Source organism: Anas platyrhynchos, chromosome 5 (assembly GCF_047663525.1).
Source record: "Anas platyrhynchos isolate ZD024472 breed Pekin duck chromosome 5, IASCAAS_PekinDuck_T2T, whole genome shotgun sequence".
NCBI lineage: Eukaryota > Metazoa > Chordata > Aves > Anseriformes > Anatidae > Anas > Anas platyrhynchos.
The window spans coordinates 22,691,927-22,711,219 of NC_092591.1; the positions used below are offsets into that span (position 1 = coordinate 22,691,927).

The 19,293-nt window shown below is 43.1% G+C and overlaps 1 protein-coding gene across 5 annotated transcripts in view; it reads right to left on the reverse strand.

Annotated features, from left to right (window-relative positions):
• The window catches only part of NRXN3 (neurexin 3), a 973,627-nt gene that overhangs the window by 892,437 nt on the left and 61,897 nt on the right, over window positions 1–19,293 (reverse strand). For 4 of the 5 annotated variants that reach the window (XM_072038404.1, XM_072038408.1, XM_072038406.1 and 1 more), the window contains exon 3: window positions 3,015–3,032. The exons of the other annotated variant lie outside the window; for it this stretch is intronic. In XM_072038404.1, the coding sequence (XP_071894505.1) occupies window positions 3,015–3,032 (18 nt within the window). The remainder of the gene's footprint in view (window positions 1–3,014; window positions 3,033–19,293) is intronic. 5 annotated transcript variants of the gene reach the window in all.

Genomic DNA, 19,293 nt, shown 5'->3' on the forward strand with positions numbered 1-19,293 from the left:
ATGACCAGAACTTCATCTCTGAGCCTTCTCCTCCAGAACATCTGAAGATCTCTCCCAAAAAGGGGGTAAATGTGGCATGGACAGGCAAAGAACTCCTTTGGGTTTGACACCCACCGGGTGGGTATCAGTGCCAGTCACCATAATATTAAGGACCCATATTTAGTCCTTTCTCCTTCACATATTCTTCCACTGGAAAATAAATAAATAAGATGGGAGCACGTCACTAGTTCCTTGGTCAACTGGTCTTTCCCCAGCAATTTGCCTATCAGCACCTAGACCCCTGGCAAAGAGTAGAGGGTGCAAAGAAAGGGGCAGGTATTGTGCAGAGGTGATGGAGGCATCCATTCCAGCCATGCTCCCCAGCTAAGGAACTTGACCTCTGTAAAAAGACACTTAACTTCCATAACATTCAGCCTAAGATCTCTAAGCCTGTTGTGAAGATGAGATAAGGCTGTAGCTATAACCCCAGAGGGAAAACTGAAGTACTGAAAGAAGTTATTTCTCTCCTAAACAACACAGTGAGTCAGTGATCCAACAGAGCACAGATAGCAATGCTCCCAGCTCCAGGGCCCTGCTCTAAACACTCGATTTTGTTCCTGACAATGTGGTGTTATTTTGTGACCCGGACAAAACATCTATAGGGCAGCTGGGCTAACACATGACCAACTTCTTTCATTTGTGAAATAAACCAGATGGGATCTTCAGCTGGCTCTTGAAAGGAGTGTAACACACCAGGCCCTGCTGCCAGAGCGCCCCTTCTTCACAAGCAGAGACCTTGCGGCCAAGGAAGGCTCACACTACACATTTCCATTTACTTTGAACAAGACCAACATCTCTGCACCTTGCAGGAACTGCACCCAGCAGAGCCCCATGCCTTGGTCCAGCCCCAGCCCATTCCCAGCTACCTTCTCTTAAGGGGACTTAGTTCCAACCACTCTATTTGACAAGAAAAAATATTCAGTTAATCAATGGCCTCCTTACTACCCTTTGCTGCCTGTGGGGAAATAGCTACCAGTAGCTCATAAAATCCTTGATTTATCTTGCAAACAGTGAGCAGTTAAAGCAACCATCTAGGCAGGGGCCCGGGGCTCCGCTCTCACCACGCGGGTGTCTGGATGGCCGGAGAGCGGGAGAGCCTCGGCTCAGCTGGGCAGAGGGCAGGCGTGCACCCAAACCCCCCGGTCCACGTCGCAGCCCAGGCACGCAGCAGTGTCAGTGTGCTCCCCGGGGGGCTGAGCAGAGGGATTGGGTGTCTAGGGGCAATCAGGTGCAGAGCCCCGTAATGAGGGGAGGGAACTGTCAGAGTGAAAACACACAGAGATGGGTGCAACAGCACATGGAAAAGAGCATCCGAGTGTGACTAGAAATCCATGTGAGAAAGTACACAAGCAGTCCTGAGAATGAAAACTTACGTATGTGAGCAATAGGGAGAACAACAATGAACGTCCAGGCTTATAAATAAGAAGAATAAGAAGGCAGTGGGGCAAAAGAGCTGTTCACTGCTGTGTGAGGCAGTATTTGTTCATAGCACAGTGCAGAAATAAAATATCCAGGTATTGGTTGGGCATAGCAAGGCCGCGCCTTCCCAGTTCAGCCATGCTCCTCTGCCACAGACACCAACAGCTTTAGGAGTTGGTGGAGAGACCTGTGACCACAAGCCCTTGGTGTGTGCCCTGTCAGATCCTGCCTGGTGATAGGAGACGGGAGCTCCTGGACACCTCAGCCCGGGGCAGAGAAGGTACATGTTCAGCCCTGCAGGTTATGTTGTACAGAGGCTTTCTTTCCAAGGCATGCCAAGAAACATCTGCCATTTGGCCACTTTCATCCCCACTGCTGCCAGCTGAGATGCAGACAGAATGCAAGGGATCTCAGCAGAACAAAAAGGGGACTGATGAGAGCAGCCAAAAGGGCTAAATATGCAAGGAAATTACTCGAGCCGCTGGCCCTCACTGCATTTCTCTGAAGTATTTCACAAAACCTGATTGTCCAACTGTAGAAAAGAAGCAAATTGAATGGAGAACTCATTCCAGGTCCAGGTCGGGTTTAGCCGAAGTTATGCACAAAGACGAGAAGAAAAAAGCCTTGACTCCCTTCATCCCACCCCCAGCCATGGCAATGCCAGCTGCTTCCCTGGGCCCTCATTTCCATTTCACATAATGATAAACCAGGTGGAGGGCTGCCTGAGCGTGAGGTAAAAATTGGTTTCTTAAGCTTCAGTGGCAATAGGATGAGGACGGCAGAATAAGGTGGTCTAGTCCGATTAACTCTTGTAGCTGAAGCTGGGGGGATTGGATCCTTTCAGCAATGAGAAAGCAGCTCGGGGAAGGAGGCTTGGAGTTCTCTGTGGTAAAATGCTTCCTCCAGGAAGAACTCCCCAAATAATCAGTGCATATAAAAACACTTTTTTTTTTTTTTTTTTTTTAATTTTGAATAAATCTTTACTGTACCGTGGGGCATGAAAGTCTTGAGACCTAAATAAGATCATATATTCACATTCATCCAGAAATATACACGTTGTTTGTTTTAAAAAACTAACATAAAACAAGAACAATAAAATCCTTTGTTAGTGGAGATGAACCTGAGGATGTTATCAGTGGGACTAGACCACAGTGAAGATCACATTAGACCACACTAGATCCACACTACACTGGGATTAGGAAAATGACAAAACTAGATCTGTATGCCTACACATAGCCGTGTAAGAAATAAGCTGTATATTTTGCAATGTTCAATGCCAGCTTATTAGCAATACAAGCAGCCATTTTAAATGCAATTTTCATCCAGAAAACATCCCTTTAACTGACCATCACATCTTCATCTCTGAAAAGTTTGTGACCTTTGCTATTATGAAATTCCCCTTTTATCAAAGACCTTGCAATCCAGACCCCATGGTGCCCAGTATGAGAATTTGTCCTGAACACTCTCATGAGGCAGGATGTGATTTCTGCCCCTGGTAGCTGCCCACCACCACTCCTTACAGAGCAGCCCTTCAGCTCAGCAAAGGTAACACTTACCTGGAATATGATTGACATCTGTCGAGGTGTTTTCATGGCAAGCAGAAGGGAGAAAAGGAAAAGAGAGAGAGAGAGAGAAGAGAGAAAAGCCATTAGAGATTCACACAGAAACTCAGCATCCTTGCATGGAAATCAATTTCATGCAAAACCAGAAGTAATTAGGTTTGTTTGAAGGCCACCCATCTGCAGCCAAGCACCCAGCCATGCAAGGGAGGAGGCTTTGTCTCCCACTCCACTGTGCATGTAAAAGTAAATCCACCATCCTATCTGTCCGGAGAGAGTTCCTGGAATCAGATAGATCCACGCCACGTCAGTTCCTGTAAGAATATTGGTTAAAATATTCTACTGTTTTTCACACGCAAATGCAAGAGAAAGAACCAAAACCTACCTTCAGGTTACTACTGCACATAAATTCAAGCAAGTTTTCAGAAAAAAAGAAAAGAACCTGCTCCCCTTTTACAAGGGGCTATGTGAATTTATGACCAGGTGCAAGACACTCAGTCCCGAAGTCCAAAGGAGAGCCCATTCCTTATCATTCCTCCTGCCCATCATTCTCAAAAAAAAAAACATCCTTCATTGCAGACAGCAGAGGGGGTGGGGGAGAAGGAGTGCCCCAGGTTGGCACATCCCACGTGTTGTCTCTTCACAAGATGTGGAATTCAGACCAAATTTCAACCAGTATTTTTTCAGCCATGACATAAGACTACTTTAGGAATCAATCACATAAATCCCAGAATAAATTAGTCCTTTAAAAAACAGAGGAGCAAGGCTACGTAAGTGATGATATCGATCACAGAAAAGGTGTACCTTTGAATGTAGTATATGTTTTGGGCAGAGTCCATCAACCCCAGGGAATGTGCTTTTAAGAAATGCCTCTCACATCTTTTTAGCGTCGCCAAGTTTAGTCTTGCTCTGAATAGCCCCATTTATCATAACACCATGAGGGAAGAACCTCTGAAATCTCATGGGCTTAGACTAGATCGATACCTTCTTTGCCAGGCAGTCCTCCAAAGAGGAACATGAACTTGCTTATGGAAACAGTGGGGCCAAGTCCCAGTGCAGCAATCTTCCTGTACCTTGCTTATGAGCTATGCTGCTGCATATAGTATCCCTCAGGTAAGGCTTCAAAGCAATATATTATCCCCTCGTGTTTCTACAGGTCCTAGAGCTTTTCTGCCATGAGTCCAGGAGCATGACATGCTGGGTGCTTTGGCTACACACTGAGGTTAAGAACGTATTCTCCTTCCCTGAACGTATTCTCTTCCTCCCATTTCCATCACCACTCTCCCTTCCCATCCAAACCAGCGCCACTTCTCTTCCCAAGACACTTGCATTTCAGCGGGGAGTAACTGATTCCTGTGCATGCTGCTTTCTGTTTTTCACTTTCTGTTGCATTTTGTTTATCACTTTGTTATGGTTCCAGAATCATTTGAGGAGAAGTCCCTGTGGTACATCACACATCTATCAAGCCATCCTTCGCTAAGGAAGTAATAACCCAAATAAAACAATGCACAAACAGGGGAGGGACTGCTGCACCAACTCATTTAATTTCCGTAGCTTCCACTAAATATGTATGTCAGATCTGATGAGTGTTATTTGTTGCCTTTCCTTTTTTAGCACATAATGGTATCTAAGATCTGGTGTCTTTGCATGTGAACCTGGAAGGACACCTAGCACTGAAAGTTTGCCTCGGAGTAATTATTTTCAGGCAGGAAAAGAAAGCAAGTGTCAGGCAGCAACGCACACACTGATGATAGAAGGTGAGAGCAGGGGCAGAAGGAAAGAGCAGACCCTTCACGGCCACTGCAGAATGTGAACACGATGCCAGAGAAACAAGTCCACAACAGGACTTGAACTGAGGTGTCTGGGGGGAAATCTGAGTCACAGTCAGAAAGATGATCACATGTCAGCAGTAAAAGAGGAAGGAGGGAGCAGTGTAAGACACCACATGTGCTACTGATAATCCTGCAGTTCCCCCAGTGCCTGTTCCAAACAGGTACAAAGCTCCAGCCCCTTGCGTCCTCTCACCTCGCTGCCCGTGGGAGCAGGCACAGCCACAACAGCCCAGGTTACCTGGGGCCTCAGCAGGGTGTCTGTGCTCCAGAAGGGAATCAGTGGTCTGTCTGGGGAATAGGAGGATCACCAGACAGATAGGGCAAAGAAAAGAGGGAACCAACAGTGAGCAAAGGATAAATGGATTAAGCAAATAAGAGGAGAGGCAGGCAGTAGGCTGTAACCAATCTACTGTGTTAAATAATACTTATTTAACTGTGCATGAATTAAACAGGTCATGAAGTTGTTAAAAAGGGGAATAATTAAGTGTTAAAAGCTACAGAGCATCTCCAAAACACAGTTTTTCATTGGCAAGTAAGGAGGCAGCTAGGAAAGGGCTTTTCATTTACCCATATGTTTTGTTCAGATGTCCCTAGGAGCAAGCATCCCTGAGCCCGACTGGTTTCACTCTTAGCTTTCCCTCTGTCGTTTGGGAATGTCTCCACCCAACACAATTTCTATATACACTAGTTGCCTCAGAAAAGACACTGCTCACATTTCTGTGAACTTCTGCGGTATTTACCTGTTTGGCAGCCAAAGTCATCAGTGCCACTTCCCTCCTGTACTATACACTCCATTTCTTGTATTGCAGACACCCCCCCATGTGGTACCTGCTAGCAAATGCTGATTTTCAAATGGTGAAACTACTTGGGCTTTATTTTAAAACACACACAAGAAAGCACTGCTTTCTTTGTTAAGACAAAAATTGCACGTAGCCAGTCAGTCCTTGCAGAAGACCCTACAATAAATACCACTCTGGCTTACAGCTGAACTTGCCATGCCAGTCCTCACAGGAAACCCCATAACACCTCTGTGGTGCAGGGTGTCGCTCAACTCTAGCGTGCAATTAAAAATGTGGTTGCATATCCTGCAGAAGGAACCCTTAATCAAGTAAGCTCTGATGCTGTAGCTCATACATGACTGGTGCTTCCACAATTAGAAAAAGGGCTCCAGAACAGAGACGGCAAATGGCCACAGTGACCGGATCTGGGGAGCTGGCTTGAGTCTCCTGGAGTCCCTGCCATCTGAGGCATTCTCTCCAATTCTCTTCATGTTTTTCAGGTTTGTTTTTGAAATGACTGTTTAAGACATGTTTCCCTTTCTTCCTCTTCCATAAGCCCTACTCTCCTCCCACAACAGGGATCTACCTACGTAGGGACTGAGGAGGCAGAGCATTCCCCCATGAAACAGGGAGCAAGCAGAACTCATGGCTAACTGGTGGTCCCAGTGACCATGGGACCTACTGCCACATAGAGGAAGGCTTCTCCACTTTCCCCATCTCAGAGCACTTCAAACACAGAAAGTCCTGCCTCTTAACAAAACACAAGGCAGGGTTTGCTTTATCCTATACACAAGAGTCCATTTATTGTGCCTTTGTAAAGGGCTGAGCCACAAGCCGGTGCTGTTTGCTTTTGTTCTTTGATGCTAATAGCTAGGTTGAAAGAGGGATCAGCGGGTTGCTGCCTTTGTCTGGTGCAGCCCCAGCCAGCTGGGGGGGTGAAGGGGGAAGGAGGAGGATGAATGCAATTGGGAGCAACAAAACAAATATTATTATAGATAACATCTCTCTGGTGTCTCTAACAGAAACATCTGAGCTATTTTTTTATTCTAACATTTTTTAGTAAGAAGTTTAGCAATAACAGAAGGCAACATGAAGTGCACTTTTCTCTCTACCTGGAGGACAGGGACAGCACAGATTGTCTGTGCACACAAGCCCTATCAATACACATCACCTTGACCTGAAGAGACTTGCTGTAGTTCCTGTCCCTGTAGTCTATTCAGTCTTGTCCCCCTTTGATGGGCTGTTGACACCTGTCTTCTGTCAGCCAAACTGATAGCTACTGACTGAATCCTCTTGTCATAAAACAGCCATCAGACGGGAGCACCGTAGGCCAACTGGAAATAATGGCCTAGAAAAGAACGGCTCTGTCCTGTAGTGCCAGTCCCCCAAGCCCTGGGCATCCCCTCCAGTGCTCTCCAGTTACCCTCTCTCTGAATACCAGTGTGTGGAGGGCACTAGGGAACCAGTAGAAACTGGGCAGCGAAGGAAGGCAAAAGTTATAAAACTTAGAGGTATCTTTGTGTTACAGGACACCACCTCCCAGATAAAAGGAGATCCTGCCTTTAGACAAAAAAAAATGACCTTTTTCTGAAGTTAACTCTGTTGCTGACACCTGAAAAAGCCTTTCTGAAGCAGCTTTGGCACTCACTGTGCTGCACATACAATAGATATTGGTACAATTTCATTGGCAGGAGTATAGTTTGTTGGGAATTCTCAGTCACTTACTCTGACTTACTGATACATATGAAAGCAGTTCAGAGACGGATGCATTTATGGCAGCCTTTGAAAATATTCAAAAGATATGTGAGTAGTCCAGTCTGGACTACTGTGGTGTGGTAGGAAGAGATGCTGGTGACTCAGAACCAGGTGATTTCCTCCTAACTGAGCTCTGACGCAACATTTTAATAATTGGATGAAGAATTGCATTTTGGCTGAGGTAGAAAGCCCTCAAATTGCAATAAGCAAAGTCTTCATTAATTTGATACTTCATCAAACAAAGTGTTTATTACAGATGCTGATTTGTTGAGTAGTCTCATGCCATCCTAATATGGTCTTTTAAAGGTAAATATACGGTCTCCCTTCCCTTCCTATATCAAACTGTTGGGCACCATTGTTGGTACAAAACCATTCAGATTCCTTCTCTTTTTCTTCAGGAAACACTGGTTCAAAGCCAGCTGGGAGACAGAAATAACACCTGCCCTGTATAATGAGCTGCAAACAACACTTTGCTTGGGTGAAGATGTTCTCTGTAATGAGACCAATTGCAAGACCACCATCCTTGTAGCGCCTGTGCTCCCACAGGGGATAGGCACCTTGTATACTGTTATATGTATGGCTAATGAAATTAAAATCTTGGCTCCATTAAATTTATAAAAGAGTTGACAGTTACTGTGACAGTGTCATGATTTCATTCCTTATATTTACTTAACATCCTTTGTCTTACCCTGGGAAGTAGGCTCCATCCTTGACATCTTTCTACCATTTTTTATAGAATTGCAACACAGATAAACGTAACCAATTCTATTTATTTTGTTGAACATTTATGATACTGAGACAAATCCAAGACCACTTGAGCCTATAATGTCTGTTACTGAGCAGCATGCTGGGATCACAAAGAACTTCACAGTACTAGCAGGTGTAGACCTTATTGTCTCACTCCAGAAGAACAGGACCCTGTAATTTGTGTTAATGGAGTGTTGAACACTTCTGATTTTATTCAGTAGAGACAAGTGGTGACACATACACAAACAAGTTCATTACAATCAATTACATTTCTCTGTGTCCTTTGTCCTATGGGATCTCTTAGGCTTCAGTCTCTTGGGAATAGTACTCTCTTGATATGTTGCACAGAATTGCATACATTTATGGTACTGTGTAAAGAGTGAATACTTGGGATCCCAAAGCACTTATTAGCTGTGAATATAAGAATCATTCATCTAGTACTGAAGTGCAGCCAGCTCTGAAGTGAAAGAGACAGATGTTTAACAGCTTATAGGAACGCCAGCAGTTTAGCCTGTCAGAGTTAGAACAACAAGAACTACTAAAAAGGCAGCATGAAACCTTACTCTAACTTGGCTGATTTTACTAGAAGTACCATATCATTTTAAACCACTTTTGATTTTAATTAGGTGGAGGGATTGGATTTCAAATCTTATCTGAATGATCAATATTGGTTTGATGCCTCTATGCTGTTCTGCACACTCTGTATACTTCCACCTTTACGAATGCCATGAGCACTCCACAGGGTCAAATGTGAGGTTGGCTGACATGTGCCTGAGTATGTCACCCTCTAAAGCATAAAAATACTAAGTATATTCTGTACCTACTAAAAAAAAAAAAAAAAAAAAAAAATCCTTATTTCAAGGGGCCAAGCTTTCTCCTCAAGTATATCCAACTAGAAGTGAGATACTCAGTGCCACCCAAACAATCTGTTGATCTACACTTAAGCTGCCTAGCTACATTGCCTGATCACTCCAGGATGAAGCTTTTGGTGTTTCATCCTAGAGGCCTGGACACAAAAGGAAAAAATAGGATTTTCTCACTGTTATTTTTCACAGCACCTCCATACAGCTCTGTTCAGCCACCTATGCCCACAGACCTCTGTTGCACACAAAGACACATACCTGTAAAATTTCCAAAGGGCAGAAGGAAGCAGACAAAAACACTGTGCACTCCAAATTCACCACAGGCAGAATGAAAAGAAACTTACAGTGTTAGCAAGTGAAGTTTAGGTTTAACGTTAGAAAAACACAGTAGCAATAGGGTAGTGAGACCTTGGAATAGCGTGGCTACTGGGAGTTAGGTACCAGCACTGGAGACTATTAAGAAAAGACTACAGAAGTATTTCTCATTAATTTTGCAGGTACACCTGATCTTGTCTTTAAAAGACTAGCTGGCCCTTGAGACCACTTCCAATCCCATTTCTTACAATTTTATTATTCTAATTTAAAACACAGTCTCCCCATGCAATCCCATCAGTAGCTGCTGATGCCTGGCAGCTTCTAAGAGCTTCAGTAATGGAGCAGGGCAAACATCACAGCGAGGCTGAGCCTCTGACAGCAGCCAAGCACAGGTACTCAGGGAGGAGTCAAAGGAACTGAGAAAATTCACAGTAACCTTATTTGCAGCTTCCAGCAATGAGAGACTGCATCAAGATCAAAATGTTTAATAGTCCTTAATGGACTTTTCCCTCTTTGAATTTGTCTGGTCTCTTCCAGAACTAGCATCGATGTGGTGTGAAACTATTTTCATTTGTTCATTTAAAACCTGCAGCTGAATATATCACCTTGGGCATCCCCTACCTGTTGCTTTCTAAAAGATTATGGATAATCATTCAGCAGTCAGAACCACTGCAGCATACTCACTATTACAATCTACCTCATCTCCAGTTTTAGTCACTTCTTTTCTAAACTGCAGAGTGCCAGTCCATCAAGACCCTCTGCATATGGCTGCCATTCTGTGCCTGCAGTGAAAGGCATCGAAGTTACCTACAGTAGGACCAATTTTGAGTTTTACCCTGGGGTCAGTTGTGCTGGGCAGTACATTCACCTAGTAGCACAGATCTAAATCCATCAGAAGCCTGTCTGTACCTGAGGGGCATATAGTACTACTCCATCAGGCCAAAAAAACAATGAGAGCCAGGCAGTCTTTTTTGTCAGAAACAGAGGCTGACAAGTTTATGAATAAGAAATACAGACTGTGTTCAAACAAATCAGCCTAAGAACACTCCACTTCTCTGCAGACCCTCGTTCCTCACTAGGGACTGGTGCAGATCCACACCCCCCTTACCTTTCTGTTTACCAGTACTGCACTCTGAGCCCTACAAAGAGTAGTCTGCTGCCCTAAAATTCACTTGCAACACTGACACCAAGAAAAAGCTATAGCTCCTGAGAAGGAGGGCTAGAATCAGAGGACAAACAAATCATGTCAGAAAAACATGAATACTCTAATAGCGTGTGCCCATGAAGTGCACATGCAATCTTCTTCACAGACTACGATCTGTCACCATTAAATGTTCCGTGCAAACAGCAAAAGCCACCATATGGTTCATCATGTTACATACTAGAAGTGCCAAAGCTTTTTCCACCTAAGTGGCCTTTCAGGGGAAAGAAAAAAAGAAAAAAGAAAAGAAAAGAAAAAAAAAAAAGACTAAATAACTTTCCTGCCTTTAGCTACTATGGTTGGAACCACTACTTATAAACCATTTGTATATTACGAGCAGTCACAGGGTTACAAAGAAAGTGGTGTTTTTTTGTTGTTGTTGTTCTTGTTGTTTTGCATTGTAATAGATCATCTTCAGTGGTAAGAAAAGGAAGATGATTTCTCTTTCCCTCTCAACAAGTTCCAGCTTGGATGAAACTAGAATATAAGACCCCCTAAAATCACACATTACTTATACTTCTACCTGTTTTATCACTCTTCTGTAGCCTTACCTAGACATCTCTGTACCTGCTTTCATGCAGATACTTATGGCCGGACACTCCTACCATCTTTCAAAAATCCCTTCAAGGAAGGAGAGCCTTAGACTTCACAAAGTCTTTCAAAACTTACTTGAAAGGTAGTGACATTTTTATGGACAGTTTCTCATGAGCTTCCTCATGTTCTAACTACAGTTGAAAATATCTTCCCATTATAAGCCTAATTTTCTCTCCAATCTGGATTTTAACGTGTACTAAATCAAACAATGTGACACTTTAGTGGCTGCAGCACATCATAGAGATGTTCTTGTAAGCTGGACGTGACTCACACAACAGACCTTAGGGATACAAAGGCCAGTTTCTCTTATGACCTTCCTATTTTAATTGACTTGAGCAGCAGGAAGGGATGCGAATTGGATGAATCTCCCTGTATTAAATGCCCTCCCCACAGGGAAGGCCCTCTCTGCATTCACCAACATAGCTACCTCTTCTAAGATCTAGCGAAAGCAATAACGTTAGGAGTTTATCAGGACATAAAGATGACAAGGAGCTTGCTGCTGATGGTGTGCAACAGCGAACATCCCCATGCTCAACACCACAAAAATAACCTATTTTTTGAGCAGCTAGACTGAAGTGAACCAGACAAACCAAGAACCAACACAAGAAGCTAAAAGCAGGTTCACCGCAGGCACTCTGCTATCTGCTCAAAGCACTGAAATCGGGCCCACGGTATTTCACCCTTGTCTGCATCGCCTGCAAGACAGGCACAGAGACTGGAAACCAAGGCATAACCAACGTATGCAATGGAAAGAGGGCACCTTCCGTCCTGCTGAGCAAGACCCTGCACACATGCTGAATATTTCCAGCTTTGTCTTGTTCTCAGAACATCACCTTGACAGCTACCAAAGGCATTTACTGCCCTCAAATCCATCACAGATTGCGCCATCTCCATTCCTCTCTTATAATCCAAAAAATGACGGACAGAAATGAACTTTGGGAATATCCCTTGTGACATACACAGTACTGAGGACATTCAATAAATAGTAACACCAAGAACAACAACAAAGATATACAGGAAGAATTGGGAAGAAGAAAAAAAAAAGGTATAACTAAGCACAGAAAAGGGTTGTTAAGCCTATGAAGTGGTCCAAGCTATAATCTATTTGCCATACCCAGTCTTGGAATTAATAAAACAAATCCCCCGATAAATCTGACAGAGTTATTAGAGGTTGCTAATATTCCCCCCAAAGCAATCTGAAGCAGCAGAGCTGGAGCCACAGAAGGCTGTGCCTAGCCTAGTCAGCAAGGGTGGAGGGTCAGGAAGAGGGGACCCTTTTCCTAAGGTCTAGGTATCATTGCTGTCATTACACCACTGAATCCAGCTCACACTGGAAATAAAACTCCATCTTGCTTTCTCAGTATTGATTATAACTAATACTGAATTAAATCTAGATTTGTTACAAGATTCAGCCTGGATGAATACGTAACTCTGTGTTTTATTGGGAGCCTTGCAGAAGACACTGTATTCAAGTGGCTGGCAACCTTGACCAGCCCACATCTGCTCTGTTGGGCCTTGTACTTATGGCTTTCAAAGTCTGTTATGCTAACATACTTTAAATGTTAACATACTTTAAATATGCTAACATACTTTAAAGCATGAGTATTCGCAGTAAGGGAATCTGCTGGTGTGCCTTGGTGTGCCTTGTGTTGCTCTGTGCTGCACACTGGTGAATGATATGACAGAGATAAAATCCCAACCTGTCAGGAGAAGATAGATGATTTTGTTTGTTACGCGAAATAAAAGGCACCACAGAATGGGAGAGAGAAGGAAAATCCATCTGTGGACCATCTGATGCCACATAAAAGCAGGGTTTCCTGCATTAGCTTGGATATAAGATTTACTTGTTATCTATATTCTTCTTTTTATTCTATTTTATTAAAATTGCTATTTTACTATTCCTCTTTTTGTCAGGCCTTTCTTCCTGAGGTCTGCAAAAATTCCTGCCCCATCTCACTCTCACCCCCACCCGCTCCCCAATGTGGAACAGCTCTAAGGGAAGGAGTCCTCAGAAAAGATTGTCATGGTGCTACTCAGCCACCTGGTGCCATCAGGTGCTGACATTTGTGCTTCACTAGATCTCCCTGGCCAAGGAACTGCTCAGCCTCCTGCTTTAAACACTCTTCTTCCTGAATTGCCTAGTGATTTGAAAGTAAAGACCATGATCCTGAAATTTAGTTGGTACCCATAATGTGCTTAGCATGCCTCTGGGTTTGGTATAAGTAAGTATCAACTAATTATTGATGCATTCATTCCAATTCTAATTAGGATGGAATTCCAGTGTGCCTGTAAAGTGAGAACTCTATTTATTACACATAAAAATATATAGTGCATGCTCCTCCAATAATCACCCTAAATACAGCGTGAGTAATCAGAAGAAATGCATCTTCTTTTCCTCTCCCTCCTACACCTACATATCATTTTTAGAGTATATGTTAGTGGGTTTTATTTTCCATGTTATTGCTGTATTTGCTGCCACAATATATATATTTAAATTAAATAGAAGTCATCAAGAGGTTCTATTGGAAGCATTTGCTTTGTTTATTGTTGAAATTTGCTGCTTAGAAAAGAGTAACTGCTGACTTAAGTAAATGTGAAACATAATGATGAGAAACAGCTGCATTCTGCATCTCTCAAAATGCTAAATTTTCTTGTATAAACGTCTAAATGTAGACCTCCAGCTTGTAGTAGGATCTACGCAGATGCAGACCCAAGTGTATAATCACAGGTCAGGGCAGGACCTCATACCCACTGAATTGAGCAGATGTCTCTCTTCATTGAATGGACTAGGATCAAGCCCCTACAATTACTAGCACTTGCATGCAGAAGATGTTCCTCTTTTTCTTTCTTTTTTTTTTTTTTTAAATATACAGCACAAAATTCTTCTGATTATTGTTAACATAATACACATACGTCCATATCCACAACAACAGAAAACAGCTAGAAAAGAAGTAGGGGGAAGACTTTTGACGTCTTTTTCATATTGAAAAAATATTCTAGAATTTCTACTCTTTCTTAAATCTGTGAAAAGAAGGAGTGCATGTAATAAATAGCTTCCATGCTCATTTTTCTCAGGTCTGTTATATAAAAGACACTGCTGAGCAGTATGAAGCTTTTCACTTCCAAGCCACTAATTCAAATCCACTGTATGTTGATAGAGATTCAAAGTTATTCCCAGCTAGCAGTCCTTCCATGACCTAAGTGAAAGGAGATGAGTGGAGCCCTCAATTCATATCCTGGCTGATATCTGAATACAGAAAAGCCACCATCATAATTACTGACATCCAACAGTGCACTAACATGTTGAGCACTGCATAAACTGAGAAAGCAGAGCCCCGCTCTAAGGAGACTGCCAAACACACTGCCAAACAGCGATACTAATTGATATCTTGCTGGGGTCTTAAGCACAAAAAGAACACAATTTTGTCCCTTCTATCTAAGTGCACTATCTTTGCAGCTAAGCTGTGTCATAATATCAGAGCAGAAAAAGAAAATTTCTACTGTATGCTTGTTGCGTGGCTAAAGGCTAGTACCTCTCCTACATGAACTGATTCCCTGCAAGCCAGGGGTCCAGCTCTAAGTCTTAATGCACCAAAAGCATGGAAAAATAAGGCATTATGACCAGCACTATACATCAGGCCATCCCAGGGCATTTGTACCTCCACATTTGAGATGAGGTCATGGAGAGCCACAGCCCTCTCCTATTTCCCAAACAATTCAAGGCCCATACGACAGCATGAACCAGTGAAAACTGCTCAACCTATTCTGACCGTATCTTACAGAGCCTCATTGATGAGGCAAGATGAGTTATCAGTCCCATTACAAAGAGCTAATAAAAACATTCTTCACTAGGGACACACAGACCTGAGACAAAACAATAACCTTTAGGGAACAGAGACACAATCATCTTTGGATTTCAGTGATGGTCATTAGCACTTGTACTCTGAGGAGTTACTCCTCCTGGAGGAGAACTTCTTGGTTTGTATGACAATCTCCTGGAACTGTAAGAAGCAAACCAGTAGTCTCATTCAGTTGCTCACCTCCCATCTGTCATGAACAGCAGCTACTCAACTAGGAACATTCCCTGCAGGTCATTCTGGTATACATCCACGTAAGATGGAACAAGTGTCAGGGATAGTTGACCACGAAAATCAAAGCCTTCACATCCCACCTAATCTGGGATATTAGCCAGCATATATGGGAACTAACAGAAATTAATGGGGAAGCAATACAAAACTACACAGCCACAAAATGAAGCTAATAAATATCTGGCAAGGAACTTGGGCACAGGCAGTATATGGAGCAGCAGTTGAAGCACATGGTATTTTCCCTTACGGTAAACAAGTCTGTCATGGAAGATCTGTATTAATAGCACATATACAAGGACATCTATAAGGACTTTTTCAGCAACCACCAGTTGCTCAGTATCAAAATTCTGCTGAGGAAGCTTGCCAGATTGGAGTAGTAGAGGAACAGGGTTATTCTGTGTTGATAACACTATATCCAGAGCCTGATGATTTCCCAGTGGGAGAATAATTGAGTACATCTCCCTGGCTGTTTATATAACGTAACATTATATGTACATATTGCCTGTTAGTCATGCCACAACAGAATTCTGTGAAGCAAGCAGAAAAACTATACAAACAAGCCTGACAGCTTTCTACTCAAGGACATTAAGGTAGCTTCATCTCCTTCTGTGAGCACATTACTCATCACTGCAAATAGCTCAAGAGGATATCCGTGCCTTACAGTAATATTGCCCTGGAATGGTCATGACCATTGTCACTGTGGGGAGGACAATAAGGAACATCCTTTTTCTCCATGATTAAGCATACCAAGCTGAGGTAGAAATGCATTATCCTCTTGTTTTTATGGTGCCTAGACAGAATATATTGACCTTAGTCAAACTACAGAAGGCTAGAGGTGAAACCTAACAAATACTACCAGTTCTGCACACCAGCATTTGAGGCACTGACTGCTTACCAGTGCAATACAGTTTAATCCCCACTCGTCAACGTCTAGAGAAAAAGAAACTACCCAAGAGGAGAATGATATTGTCTATCAATCATAATATCCATGAACTTAATTGCTTGTTATGAGTGAAAGCTTAGTTGTAGCTTCTGTCTACTGGGGGAAGTAGAAGGCTCTTCTGCTTCTCCACATGCTCAGTGCTTGATGAACACCCCCAAATAGCTTGAAGAGTCAGGGGAAAAAAAAATAATAATAAAAAAAAAGATTAAAAAAAAGGCCTTGTGTTAGGAACACAGACACCAACAGTACCACACCAAGGTATGTCCTACAGCCCAGGTGATGGTATACAAGAACTGTGAGCCTGTCCTGAGCTTGGAGATGTCAGTGGTAAAGGTCCACTTTACCATCCTAAATTACAGACAAAAAAATAATATATATGTATCTGCTACATTTCTTCAACCTAGAAGAGGGCAACAACCTCCCTTATTAATTAGTGTAATGTAGCATGAGCAAAAGCTGCTTCTTCACTCCTACATAATCTCTTGTATGACTCTCAGAGGAATCAACGCCTACTTCTGTTTGGGGCAAGCTTTCATATGAGTGACACCCTGAAAAAGAACAGGGAAAAGGATATGAAAGATTAAACTGGACAGAATGCTACTGCCATACCATGTTTTACAAAAGAGGATGAGGCAGTCTCCAAAGATTTATTCACTGAACTCTGAAAGTGCTCCTAATCACCACTACAAATTTAAAGGTGTATAATGTGAGTGGGCTGTGTTATTAGGGAAGAAGAAGAGTGTTGTTCTCCAGTATCTCACTAAACTTCTTGGCGTGATACTCAGGTTGCTAAGAGAGTAAGATCTATTGATTTGAGACTTGTATTCACTGCAATTCGATGGCAGAATGCAAAACCCTAGAAAGCATCAGTTAGGCCTTCTGTTATTTCAGAGCACGTAGTCCTGTCCTGTATCGCAGCTACAATGTCACAGTCCTGCCCTGCATTACAGCTGTAGTCTCAAAGTGAAGATATTCAGGCTTGGACTAAACCTCTTTAAACATTTCATGTCTAATATTCCATGGAAGCACCTTGCTGACATAGTAGCCGTAAGCCATAGCATTTGGGATATCTAGTGCTATCTGAAAGACCACCTTGGCCAATCCCCTCTTTAATGATTTCTGAACACATCTCACTGTTAAAAATGTATCTTTCAGTAGTTCTTCAAAGTCCCATTTGCTTTTGACTGTTCATTAGAATTCTATGGCCTACAGGATCTCCTTCAGGAAATATGTGACCCTTATATAAAAAAGCATAAGTTTCCAGAAGTAACAACTATATTCAGTCCCACAGGACGACCTGGTATCCCTTCTCCACTTATTTTGCACTGTGTTCCTCAGCTGACACTGTGTAGCTTCAGTATAGGCAAAGAGGCCTAATTTGTTAGTACAGCAATTTTGGTTGGGCCACCTGTCATCCCCTAAGCTATCCTTGATGTCTTGATCTCCAGACCCTCTGAAACTCTCACAAACAACTTCTGAGCACCTTAATATAGTGGTCTTCTGAGCACCTTAATATACTGGTCTTCATGATACTACTTCACTAGGTGACAAGGATATAATCGCTCCTTTGGTAGTGAGCAAAGTACTGCTTTGTCACTAGATCTTACTCTTCACAGTCTTTCTCCTTACTAATGGGGAAAGACATTTTCCTTCACCCCAAATGCAGAGCAGACTCATTTCTTACAGACTCCAGATCACTCAGCAGTGCTCCATCTCATGAAATACAGATGATGATTGGTTTGCTGGACATTGGCCAACTTTGGGCCATTCCTGGGAAGGTTAGAGGCAGGACCTTGGCAATCACCTTCAAAATACAGGGCCTGCCTCCAGTATCAATGATGATTAAGACAGCCATGGTGTTGCCACCTCAGCAAATAAGTAACATCAGCTCTGGCAGTCTTCTGCTTGCTATCTTTTCCGTACTGGTCTTTGCTTTCTTCTCTGCCATAGGAGGCCCTGGATGAAACCACGCCACTTGTCGGAAGGTGGCTGGAGCTTATCTCCAACAGGGCCTTCAAAGACTGTTCCAGCAGATGGAGCTTTTACCTCATGTCTTGCAATTTACACATTCTTGTGGAAAATGACAATCAGGCATCTGTTTCTTTATGAGATTCCCACACAAGCAGAGATGCTTGGTGAGTCCATTCCTTACAATGACTAACCCTGGAAAATGCAGAGCACCTAAACCTGGTAGGCTCTGAATCACAGAGGAATCAGTAGGAGAACTGTAGGAGTCAGCTCAGACAGACAGAGTCAATTTACAGCAAATGGTCTGGGATGTAACAAAGAGAGATGAAGATTTTCCCAGAAATGAGTTTAGCTTAAATGTGTTAGACATGCTCCAGTTTCTAGCTCCCTGTCCTAGGGCCCAGAGGGAAATGAATGAAGGTCACAGCACCTTCAGGCCATCCCAGGAAAGGAAAAGGAGACTCACAGCTCCTACAAGTCTTCTAATTTCATACAAGTGGAATGTGTGGACCCAAGAGGATCCATAGTGACATCTGAAGACCTAGAAGACTTCCAGCCCCAAGGCTAACTTCAAGAGCAGAAGAATAAGAAAATAAAAAGGCAGCTGTAGAAAAAAAATAGGTAAATAAGTAAAAAGAGATGCCTGCATTGCTTCACTTTTCTTACACCTGGCAAGGTCCTTGGGACAACTCTGATGGCTAGGAAGGTGTGAGAAGCATCTCTTCTCTAGTATCAAATGGCCAATTCCAGCATGGGAATCCAACATCAAAAGGAGGCATTTTTAGAGCCCCTCCAGCAGATACTCAGGAAACAAATCTTCCTCAGGGAACAGATCTTTAATATCACACCAAGTGATATAGATGCTTCATATGATGACAAATAGTACGATGCAAATATGCAGCTTTACCTTACAACCAGTTGCCTTAAAGGCTGACCAGTTTTCCATGCTTGGGCACATCCCACCTCAAACATACAGAAACTGGGCTCTCCCTTGCTGACTTGCTTTCTTTTTCTCCAGTTTCAGAGCCCACCCACCCCACCCCCGTCCTCCTGTAGCTTTGCCTCAGCGAGACTGCTTTGCCTCCCAGTGCCAGCATGCAAAAGCTGGCCTGGCCAGTCACAACCGGGAGGCTCTTCCCCTGCCAACCGTGATCATCTTGACAGTTCTGCTTTCTCCTCACATCATCTGTC